Raw genomic sequence first — 11,451 nt, forward strand, 5'->3', positions numbered from 1 at the left:
TCGTTGGACATTCTCCTGGTGCGTGATTCTTTTCACGCGCCGCGCAGAGCGGAGCAGGAGCAGGAGCACACGGCGGCGCATGGCGCACTCCTCCGGTGGTGACCTTGACCCGACACAACCTGCAGCGCACCGCGCGCCGCAGCCGGCCAAGGGCAGCCAAGGGCCTGCCGAGCCTCCGCACCACAACCTGCACCGCAGCACAACCAGCGCGCACAGCGTTTCAATTTGGGGTTGACTGAAGCGAGCGCGGGTGGCCGTTTGCGAACGAGAGTGAAAGCTTTGAGAGATTGACCCTACTCGCTTTCACTGAACTCACGCGGCCGCCAGGTGTTAATAGGTATAGAGATCAGCATCATCTAGAAAATTTGCCCGGCTTTCGCTGTCAAGTTCAGCCTGTGCCAACTCTCATCGCGCCTGGTGGGTAGGCAACATCTCGCCTGGAGCGCACGCCTGTAGTGCGGGGTGGCCTACCCTGAGCCTCGCAGGCGCTGAGCTCCCGTAATTTGCTAAATATAGATATGGGAACAAGCAGGCCCACCCTTTCACCAAACGAGGTTGGCAGCTCCACTTCGCTTCGCTGGCAACTCTGTTCGGCAGGGGGCCGGGCTTGCCCGGCCTGCCGTCCGCGACGGACACAAGCCAGACCGTTTGCATATGACCCTGCTAGATAGCTTTTTGAAAGCAGAAAAGGGCAGGATGAACACGGGCGTACTTTCTAGACGATCACTTAGAGGTGACAATCACGCCTGAATGGCACAGTATAACTACGACATTTGGAGGGCGACAGTCAGCGTAAAATGTAAATCAAAGCCAATTGTTCAATTAAATTATGTTAGTGAATGTGGTGACGGCGGCGGTGTTGGAATTTCTTTGCTGGGGCAGGGGGCATCAGTAGAGGGGCGCGGGGGCCGGGCCCGCACCGGCTCACCCTGAGGGCGGTCTTGTTGCTCTGCAGGCTGACGCCCGCTGGGCGCGCCAGCGGCCCACTGCACCGAGCGGCCCTGGGCGTTTGCATCCAGAGCGCAAAGTGCGTCGGCCGGAAGGCCAGGAGGGGCGGGACGGAGATGGGCGGCCGACTACAGCAATTTCATATGAATGAGAGGAAAAAAGTTGCAGGTGGCCTCATGGGGGCTGACATCGGCGACCTTGCGTGGCCTCGCCGGCGGGACCTGGAGGAGGGGGTGAGGGGGGGGGGAGACGCACCACCACACCCGTCTCGCCCGACCCTCCTCACCACGACCGGCAGATACATCTTCGTGATCGTGTTGCAAAGAATAATACTCCTTGTACCAGGGGCCCGATCCAGAACCGCATGCGCACGCAGGCGAGGCGTGCGGGCTGGTTTGCCTATCGTCCCTGACCACGGTGCAATACGGCTCGAGAGAATAGGCAACCAGTCGGCACGGCAAATTTGTATGCGCGCTGAAGCCTCTGAAGCTGAAGCCGACTTCGGGAAAGGGTGGTGCGAATCATGCTTGGCGCACTTGAAGTGTGTGTACGGTGACGGTGCAGGTACTGCCGGTCATGTTTGGTCTGGTCTTGGTCCTCCTGGGGGTAGACACCACTATGGAGCCGACAACTCGCCCGCGCCGTGCTCCTCGACAGGTCCAGGCCCGGGCTAGGCCTCTATGAGACACTCTCGCTTTCAAGGAGTACATTACACTGCGCTGAATTTTGAATCGTCATTCTTCGAGGTGGGTCAAGAGCACGCAGGGTTTCTATCCACGTGCGCGGGCCGGTGAAGTGTGGCGGGGCGTGGCGGGGCGTGGTGGGGCGTGGCAGGGCGTAGCGGTCCACCGGGCGTCAAGATGTATCGGTTGAGCCGTGCCCCCTCTCCTCTCCTGCGGCGCGACTCCCCTCAAGGTCGCATCGCGTGGGCCCTGCCGTGCTGTGGGACCCGGAGAGGGACCTTAGCCGGGTCGGGACGGGCTGCTCTGCGGCCTTGCTGCTGGTGCAGGGCGGGGCCCCGGGCGTCCGGTCCAGCACCGTGGGTCCAGGCCACCCCGCCGCACTGCGAGCCTGGCGCGCAGGGTTCAATACTACACTTGACAACAAAAATCACAGACATGGATGGATAAAAAGCGGCCAGTTTCAGGAAGCTTTGAAACCGGGAGCGTCCCTTATTGAGAGACCTGCTGCAGAACTGGCTCCGCCCGGCCGCCGGCCGCCTCTCGCCTGGCGGGGCGGGGCGGGGCGGGGCGGGGCGACCAACTGATATGATGGCTAGACGCGCGCCTGCCGGCAGGCGGTCATTAACCTCGTTACGCAAGCGGCCGGTAAGAAAAACACTTTCGCGCCCATTCACTATACAGCTGGACGCCGGCACGCTCGCTTGAGAAGTGATCGAACGGCCCGCGAGCGAACCGTAGGCAACGCGAGTGAGCGAGTGTGTTCATCGCGCGACTGCGACGGTCTGTCACCGCACGGTCCCACCCTAATGAGGCACTGTTGGCACGACAATCGCTGGCATTACCTGCCAATAAAGACGTCTTGTGCGTGCTGCTGTCCGTCCCGTTCCGTTCCATGCGGCCCCGCCCCGCCCCACCCCACCCCACCCTGCCCCGCCACGCTACGCCCCCCTCCAGTGCAAGCAGGTCTCGATTGAGTCACTGGCGCGCTCCTTCGCTCGGCCCGCGTTCAGTTCACCGGCACCGCGCGCGTACGTCGCCTTGGCCAGCGCCGCAACGCCTGACCGTACGGCCCGCGAGTGGCAGCGCAGTAGTGGTGTGGGACGCATCGCAGTGCAGTGAAGTGAAGTGCAGTGCAGTGAAGTGGTGTGCATCGGGGTCAGCTTCAACTTCAACAAGGGCCGAAGAAAACGCCGCATCGTCGTCGTGCAGTGGGGAGGTCCGCTGCTCGACGAGGCCCGCCGAGGCCTCTCAGGACAGCCCAGCAGAGGTCTGCGGCCGCGCGGCCATGCGGAGGCCGTGAGCACGCCGACCTAGGCCGCGGAGCAGGATGCGCGTCCTGGCGCTGGCGCTGGTGCTGCTGGCCGCGGCCGGGCCGCAGCATGGCGTGGCCGCGGGGGCCTCTGCCTCGGCCCCCGCCTCGGCCCCCGCCTCGGTCACCGCCTCGGCCGCCCTGTCCCGGCTGCGGCTGGACGCCACCCGGATGCTGGACGTGCTGGACCAGCTGCAGGGGGCCCAGTGCCGCAACCATACCAGACAGCTGCTGGACGCCGCGGCCAACCTGACGGCGTGGGCGAGCCTCAGTAAGTCGCGGGCCTGTGGTGTGGACGGCTGTGTGGCCGGCTAGCTAGACCGGCTGGACGCACAGGACCGCGCCGGGCCACTCTGGTGTTGTAGTGTTCCAACGACATGCCTTCCAGAAAAAGTCGGGGTGAAGCTCTGACGCTTGCCGAGAGACTGAATGTACACCTGTATGATGAGGCACCTGATAGGTGATTCTCCGATTCTCAGTGAATGAGGGACTGATTGATTTGGCAGGAACTTTCCGAGCTTGTTAGGTAGTGTATCACTAATTTTACTAGTTTTCCCCGCCAAAATCATGGTGGATTTAAATGCACAGGAGGTCTCGTCTGAAAAATGTTTGTCAGTTTTGCCGTACATTGTCGGGGGCTACCGCACCTCGTGCCGTCAGAGGTACCGGTAATTATCGCGGGGAGGTCCGCTGACATCTCCCGCAGTGACTCGCGCCTCTCTTTGCGGTCTGCGCGCCGCACTTCGGAGGTCGGCCCGGCGCGGCCTAACGCATCACGCGGCGACGTACAGCCGGGGACGGTCCCCCCGGGGATGCCGCGGCGCCGCGTGCACCTTGAACTTTGAAGTGTGACGCCGGATGCGTTTTCGGCCGGGCCGAGGGGGGCCGAGTCAAGCGGAGACCTTAACGCCGGGGCCCGCCGAGAGGCCCGCCCCCCGCCGCCCCCGCGAACCCCGCGGCACCAGTAAAGGAACACGGAAAGTTCACTCTATAGCGTAGCGTGAGCGACACATTTCAAAGTTTAGGTCAGCTGGGCACGTCACGTGTTTTCGTGGCGTCATTTTGATCTTGGATAATCTAATTTGACGTCATTTCGAGTGGCCTAATCCTCATGCTGTCGTTTTCCTTTCACCAGTGATGGACGCGACGGCCAAGACGGGCAGCGACCTGCTGCGCGGCAACGAGTACGTTCTCGGCGGCTTCGACGAGTGCCTGTCGGTGCCGGTGTCGCCCGTGCCGCCCCAGTACTGCCTGGCCGAGGTCCGCGTCAGCAGCGTCAGCGTGGACGCCGGTGGCCGCCCTACAACGCCGGCGCTGCCGACGAGGACCGGCGTCAGCACGCCGCCGACAACACCGCCGGCGAGCGCGCCTGCAACGACGACGACGCCGCAGCCGCCGGGGCAGCAGCGGCAGCAGCAGCAGCAGACGACGACCTCCGACACGACCAAGGCCAACACCTTCCAGCCCCTCTGGCCGAACAGGAACCAAGTAAGCAGAGCAGAGCAGGCTTGGGGCAGGCCTCGCCCGCCTTGCCCACCTCGCCCGCCACGCCGGGTCCGCATTGCGACCCACGTTTTACGTCCCGGTGTTTTTGTGGGCCCTAATTTAAAAATAAACGTAAGACCCGTGTCCGCGTTGAAACACTTCCTTGAATAAAACTAAAGTGGGTTTGGTTATCAATCGCCTCACCAGAGTAAGAGTCGGTCAGAGCGCTGCTGCGGCTTCACATCGATGATTCCCTTTCAAAGACCAGTTGCTCATTTTCCCGCCACGTTCATGTGAGTGATGAGCGCCGTGACTTCACATCGGTGGGGCAAGACGCGGGCGGCGCTGCTGCCTGCCCGGCCCGGCCCGGCCGGTGCGCCGATGAGCCCACCGCGCGGAGCAGCGCCGCTTCCCTTCGGCTGTCGCGCGGTGCATGGCGAAAGGCCCCCGCGCGCGCGTGTGCGTGTGTTGCGTGTGCGTGATTGAGGCGTACATACTAGTCCGCGCACCAGCGCACCCACCGGGAGGGGGGCAGTAGATCGCGGGGGTCGCGTTATGGCTCCTGGGGGTGCAACCGAGGCGCAAACCAAACCCCCCGTGGTGGGCAGCACACGCACCACGCACCCCAGAGCCGCACTCAGGAAGCCCCCAAACACCTTTCGCACCTCCGCTCGGGCCGGCCGCGCGGTCCCCTCGCCCGCCGCTGGCACCGCGTCGCGCCCTGGCGCCTCGCCAGGTGGGCCGGCGTGCGGAGCGGCGGCCTGCAAGCGCCCGAATTAGTTCCCCGTGAGTTATTACCCGCGCTGTAATAAGTTTTATTCGCGCCGCTCCGCCCGAGAAAGGCTCTTTATCAATGACGATTATGGAACAGAGCACACATTTGTTTGGGAGCTCGCGTTCCACTATTAAGCTACGGTAGCACCTCGATACGTTACCAAAATCCCTCCAAAAAATCTTGTAAAATTCTCCTAAATCGTGTGCAGTTTGTAACTCCTGTCATATTTTGAAACTTAAATTTTGTTCAAATTTCTTGTGAAATTATGAAATCCATAATAAATCCCGAGTCCAAGGTGACAGCCTCTCTCGTCTAATAAGATCGTGAAGTGCTCGTTCCTGCCGAGTGCAGTGTACTGCGTGTAGGTAGCGTAGCGTGCCGCTCGCCCGAGGGGCAGTGCCCCTGCTGCGCTGTGATGACACCCCGCGCTGCGCTCCGCTGCCCGCAGGTGGGCGGCCGCTACTGGACGCTCGCGGCCCCGGAGCAGCGGGTGCGCTGGGGGGCGTGCCTGCCCGCGGCCTGCGGCCCGCACGACCTCGCCGTGCTGCTGCGCGCCGCCCTGCGCCTGGACCCCGCCGCGGGGCTGGACCCCGGCGCGCCCGAGGCCCTGGCCGGCCTGCGCCTCGACGTGACCGTGCCCCCGCGCACCTGCCAGGACAGCGCCGCCAAGCCCTTCCAGGGCGCCGAGCTCGTCGTCATGTAAGTGAGAGCACGTCTTTACCCCGCGTCCCGCGTCGTCGCGGGGTAGTGCCGCAGCCCGAGGGGTATGTCCATGGTATGTCGCTCACCCCCATGCGTGCCTTCCTCTGTGTGCAGCGGGGTCTTCATCGGCTTCCTCTCACTCCTCGTCATCGCCACGGTGTACGACGTGTTCCTGGCGTCCGAGTCGGACTTGGAGACCAAAGGTGCGTCTTCGATGTTGTTCTGTGCAGCTCGGTGGTGCCTTCCGCTTCTGACCCGGGCGATGGACGCAGCCATACTGCCGCAGGTGCTCGTGTCGTTCTCGGTGCGCAGCAACCTGGAGAAGCTGGTGCGCTGGTCGCCGAGTGAGCTGGGCCTGGACTGCGTGCTCGGCATCAAGTTCTACTGCATGCTGCTCATCACGGCGGGCCACGGCGTCGTGTTCCTCGCCACCGGGCCCATCACCAACGCGGACTTTGTCCAGCAGGTCGGTGAGCGGTGTCACCGCCGGTGTGGCGTAGAGTAGCTGCTCTCTCGCGGCGCTACTCCTCGGCAAGTCCTCGCGCGTGGGGCATCGCCGTGACGGCGACATACTTAGTATACTAGACATCTGTGAATGGTGTTGAGTCCCTCCCGTCCGCATGAGTCGGCCCTGCTCTTAAGCAACTTTCTTCTTAATTTGCACGGAAACAAAGAATGTTTTCAAATATTATGTTCCTTATTTATCCTCTTTTCACGATAAGTCACTTTGCTTAAAATAATAAGAACGTTATTGTTCTCGAAAGTAAAAATTCTTATACTAATAAAGAACACTTTAACTTTTATGTTTGTGGTGTGCCTTGCAGGCGGTGCGCGAGCCTCAGCACAGCTACCTCCTCAACGGCATGCTGCTGGTGGACTCTTTCCTCGTCGTCAGCGGCTTCCTCCTCACCCGCCTCCTGCTCCTCGAGCTGGACAAGCGGGGCAGCGTCAACTTTGGCCTGCTCTATATCTTCAGATACATAAGGCGAGTGCTTTGCTGCCCGTGTCGCCTGGCTCCTGGCTGACGGCTCCGACCTCTTACCGCCCTGCTCTGACTCTGCAGACTGACGCCGTCCTACCTGGCGGTGGTGGCGCTGTACGCCACGCTGCTGCCCAGGCTCGGGTCGGGGCCGCTGTGGCCGTCCAGGATCCTCCTGGAGCAGGACCGCTGCCGGGCGTCCTGGTGGACCAACCTGCTTTACGTCAATAACTACGTCAACACGGATCAGCTGGTGAGTGACCGCGCCTGTGGCTGTGCGTGTACTCCTCGCCCGAGAGCCACTGAGCGCCCGGAGCAGCGAGTAGCGCCACCGCGGCCCTGGAAGCGCCTGCCGACCAGCGGGTAGGCAGGCATGTTATACACGCGTACATTGCGGGCTGGCCTACCTAGACAGGCGGGCGCTTAGTCGTATTATTAAAAAGTCCGCAAGGCTTCTAAATAAAACAGCCTCCAAGACCACTAATTTCAACGGACAGCAGTATTCAAAGCTACAGGAAGTGAATGACTAAAATAGTAAATAAATAGTCACCAAGCTTTCACTGTGAAATACATCTTTGTAAATTTTCAACCAAATTTTTTATTTACGATAATCACAATATGTTGCAAATTTACGGCAGCCCATTGTCTATGAATTTCAAGTTGATACCTAGTGCTTGTAATATTGCAATTTGGAGTTGTAATTTTACAACCCATCATGGAAAATTTCCCTGTGATCCTTCGAAGAATTTACCACAGTGTTCTAGTGATTATCCGAACTTGATGGAGTGTACAGTGTACACGTTAATGCATACCATCAACTCGTTCGTTTCGCAGTTAACAAGAATTGCTAACATTTTTAACTTTGTTTTCCAATTTCAATTTCTTTTAAATGTTTGCCCTGTGCCGGCCGCAGTGCATGTTTCAGTCCTGGTACATCAGCGCGGACACGCAGCTCTTCATGCTCGCGCCGCTGGTGGTGTACCCGCTGTGGCGCTGGCCCACCCTGGGCCGCCTGCTCGCCGTGCTGGCCACTTTCCTCTCCATCCTCATCCCCTTCGCCATCACCTGGTCGCGGCACCTCGACCCCGTGCTGCTCATCTTCCCCAGGTAGGCTGGCCGGGCCGTTTGCTTTCCTTGGGCGAATGTTTGACAACCTGCACTTACAGGCAGCGGGGCGCCGATGCACGGGCGTTGAGCAAGCAACAGTGCGACAACGCGTGTATGGCGTTCGCCTCACGCGTTGTCTCTACCGGGCTTATACAAATAATGTCCACAAGGTGTGATAAACTGCTCAAGCTCAAACTTGCAGGGAGATTTGGCAAGGAGACCTGTCCGGTAACGCCATGTACCAGACAGCCATCGTGCGGACGCACATGAGGGCGAGCAGCTACAGCTGCGGGCTGCTGCTCGGCTGGTTCGTGCACCGCTTTCAGAGCACTGAGAGAGAGGTGTCCCAGGTGAGTTCAGCAATTTATTTAGTTTTGTTTTATTCATTTTGCTGTTGTTTTTCTTTTTGTCTGCTGAATTTTTAAAGGATCAGTCAAACTAAAACATGACACGTCAATATATTTCGATTTTTCCCAGAGCCCGCTCTGACCTCTTTCTACCCGTATCTGTTTAGTCATGAATGTCACGAACGAATAATTACCGCATAAGGTCCCGACGGTTACAAACAGCCAAAAGATTTCTGGGCGGGTTTTAGCTGTCCTGCCACGGAGGGAATGCCTTTGCCCCGTGGTGGCCAAGGCCGGACAAGGACAAAGGACGATTCGGTTCAGGGAAGGGAGCCAGCCAGTTTACTTGGCCCGGCCGCACCGTGCTCTGCGCACCGCCTAACGCAAAGGCACACATCCGTTCTGGAGGTGGGCCGGCCCAGGTCTTCACCGGAGCCTCCCCGGCGTTGTTTGGTTCCTCCGCATTTCTATCCATTTGTGTGCCTTAAAAATATTCCTAAGTCATCACCTTCGTTTTTTTTTGTCGTTTTATTTACTTTTTTCTACGTACAAAAATGTTACTTAGATACACATCCTCAGCCTCCTATGTACACTTATATCACGCAGTCTGTCATATGTTTCTCCGCACTGCCGTTGGCACGACTGGACTAGAAGCGGCAGGTGGAACTGACGGGCGGGTGGGTGGGGTATCAGCAGTCCGTTTTCATTAAGGAGCCACAACTGCAGCTGACGAAGTCACGCGTCAACCACTGGGGTGACACAATATTGAATCTCTGCGGGCACTCGTGGAGATGCCATGGGTGCCTGCCTAGGTCCTGAATGGCACGCGGATGCGCTGGGACCTGGCGGCGGGGTAGGGCGCGCCGGGCAGCGAGGCGGGCGGGCCCACGGGGGCGGGCAGGGGGACGATGGAGGGGTTCTCCACCACGATGGCGTCGTCCACGGCGATGCGCGTGGGCTGCGGGGCGGCCGGGGCGGGCCCGGACGGCTGCACCACGAAGGCCAGCACGCCGGGGGCGGCGGGGGCGGCGGGCGCGGAGGCGGTCACCTCGTTGGTGTACCAGTAGTTATCGGACGGGCGCTGCGGGGGCGGTGGGATGAAGGTCGGCCCGGGGACGGCGGCTGGAGCAGCGGGGGCAGGGAGGCGGTAGGTCCACGACGGCTGGGGCTGGGGTGCGGGCTGGACCACGGTGTGGACCACGGGCTGGGGCTGCACCTGCAGGCCCTGCTGACGGCACTGCTCCTCCAGCTGCGCCTGTTTCTGCTGCAGCAGTGCCCGCTGCCGCTCCAGGTTGGCCTGCTCCTGCGAGAGGCGCGCCTGCTGCGCCGACAGCTGCTGTTGCTGCAGCTGCGCCGCGAGGAGGAGCTGCTGCTGTTGCTGCTGCAGGCGCGCCTGCTGTTGCTGGTGCTGCTGCCTGAACAGATCCTGCTGCCTCTGCAGCTCGAGCTGGCGCTGAAGGTCCTGCTGCTTCTGGGCCTCCTCTTGGCGCAGAAGAGCGCGCTGGAAGTCCTGTTGCCTTTGCTGCTCCAGCTGCCGCTGCTGTTCCTGTTGGATCTGAAGCTCCGCCTGGCGTTGTCTCTGCAGCTCTAGCTGACGCTGGATCTCCTGTTGCTGTAGCTGCTGCTGCTGCTGTTGCTGCTGCTGCTGCTGCTGCTGCTGCTGCTGCTGTATGTCCTGCTGCCTCAGGAGTTCCTGCTGCCTCTGCACGTCCTGCTGACGCCACAGCTGCGCCGGCGGCGAGGGTTGCGAGGGCAGAAGCGCGGGAAGGTTGACCGCGACGGGGCGGCTGGGCTGGGCGGGGGCGGTGGGGCCGGCGAGCACGAGGCTGTTGTCGGCGATGGCGCTGGGGGCGGGCCGCCCGCGGACGTCGATGGACGGCACGTCGGCCTCCGGGGGCAGGTAGGGCGCCGCGGGGGCAGAGAAGGCAGGCGCCGACGACGGTGCGGTGGGGTTCGGCCTGCTGTGGGGCAGAGATGTAATGTGCGCATGAGTGGTGTGGGGGGCTCAACGGGAACTGGCACTCCCTGCGACATGCATAACAAAGGGACCACTTGCCATGCCGCAGCGCAAGTGACACGATACCGAACGAGAGGGGGGGGGGGGCACAGAAAGAGAGAGAGAGTGAAAAAAGGAGCAGTTATCGTATGCGAAATTTCGAAGTAGGTCGTCTCTCTACGCTTCGGCCTCCCGCAACGTGCACAGTGACGGACAGGTCAATATATTTGTGTTTTTTTTTCTAGTTTCACGCCTTTGCTTTGAGGGGCAAAAAAAAAGGAAAACGCGTGAGAGTTTTGCGGTTAGCAGTCAGCTGACGAATCTATGGCGGCACAGCACAGGAAACAAAATATGCCGCAAGGCCGGTATATACTCACTCGTCCTGGAAAGTGGTGGTGTCCTGCAGCGTGGTGGTGGGGATGTCAAAGGTGCTGGTGTCGATGCCGGTGGTGGTGATGACCTCAGCGGTGGGGGTCGGGGGCGGCGGGGGTGGCGGCAGTGCGGATATCCTTATGGGGACTGCGGAGGGAGCCTGTGGCTGCGGCAGCTGCTGCAGCTGCGGCTGGGGCTGGGGCTGAACTACTTTAGATGATGAGGGGCTGAAAGAAATAAAGAGGCCGGAGGAGACGGAATGAGTCACAGTCACCGACTTCATCCTGGTTCTAGCCTCGCTCGGTACACTTTGTTCCTTACCTTGATAGGAAGACTTGTTGTGGCACAGGGTAATCGTACCTGCCGAAAACGTAGAAAAAAACGCGATACTCGAAAATCATGTCCTCAAATCAGATCAATTTCAAATCCGCCACTTACCCATTTTCGGCCTCTGCTCGGACTAGACTTATGCTGCAGAACAAAAGCACGCAAAATAGGGGCGCCTGTCGAAAAACCAATTAATTGTTACCACTCATTGTTACCAACATTTGGACACTGTCAACGGCTTATGTTTATGAAGGTAGCGGCCTCACCATCACAGCTGTGATCGCCATGCTTGGGTGTGTGCTGTGTCGCTGCTCCGGGCAGACTGAGGACTGCCGGGCTCGCGCAGCTTCATATAGGCACAGCCCCTGGCCAGCGAAAGCACCGGCAGCCCGCCCATCTCCTCCTCCCCCCTCCCCCCAGT

The 11,451-nt window shown here is 60.5% G+C and overlaps 1 protein-coding gene across 2 annotated transcripts in view; it reads left to right on the forward strand.

The window, feature by feature from the left end:
- The first annotated feature begins 2,632 nt into the window (after nt 1–2,632).
- LOC113211185 (nose resistant to fluoxetine protein 6-like) overlaps nt 2,633–11,451 on the forward strand; it is a 13,029-nt gene continuing 4,210 nt past the window's right edge. For both annotated transcript variants that reach the window (XR_008011815.1, XM_052273001.1), the window contains exons 1-9: nt 2,633–3,211; nt 4,076–4,428; nt 5,649–5,899; nt 6,017–6,105; nt 6,175–6,368; nt 6,727–6,887; nt 6,966–7,134; nt 7,795–7,988; nt 8,191–8,338. Coding sequence is in view for 1 of the 2 variants with exons in the window: in XM_052273001.1 (XP_052128961.1) it covers nt 2,959–3,211; nt 4,076–4,428; nt 5,649–5,899; nt 6,017–6,105; nt 6,175–6,368; nt 6,727–6,887; nt 6,966–7,134; nt 7,795–7,988; nt 8,191–8,338 (1,812 nt within the window). In the remaining variant the exon portion in view is untranslated. The remainder of the gene's footprint in view (nt 3,212–4,075; nt 4,429–5,648; nt 5,900–6,016; nt 6,106–6,174; nt 6,369–6,726; nt 6,888–6,965; nt 7,135–7,794; nt 7,989–8,190; nt 8,339–11,451) is intronic.

This window comes from Frankliniella occidentalis, unplaced genomic scaffold, assembly GCF_000697945.3.
Source record: "Frankliniella occidentalis isolate FOCC.00 unplaced genomic scaffold, Focc_3.1 Scaffold238, whole genome shotgun sequence".
Lineage (NCBI taxonomy): Eukaryota > Metazoa > Arthropoda > Insecta > Thysanoptera > Thripidae > Frankliniella > Frankliniella occidentalis.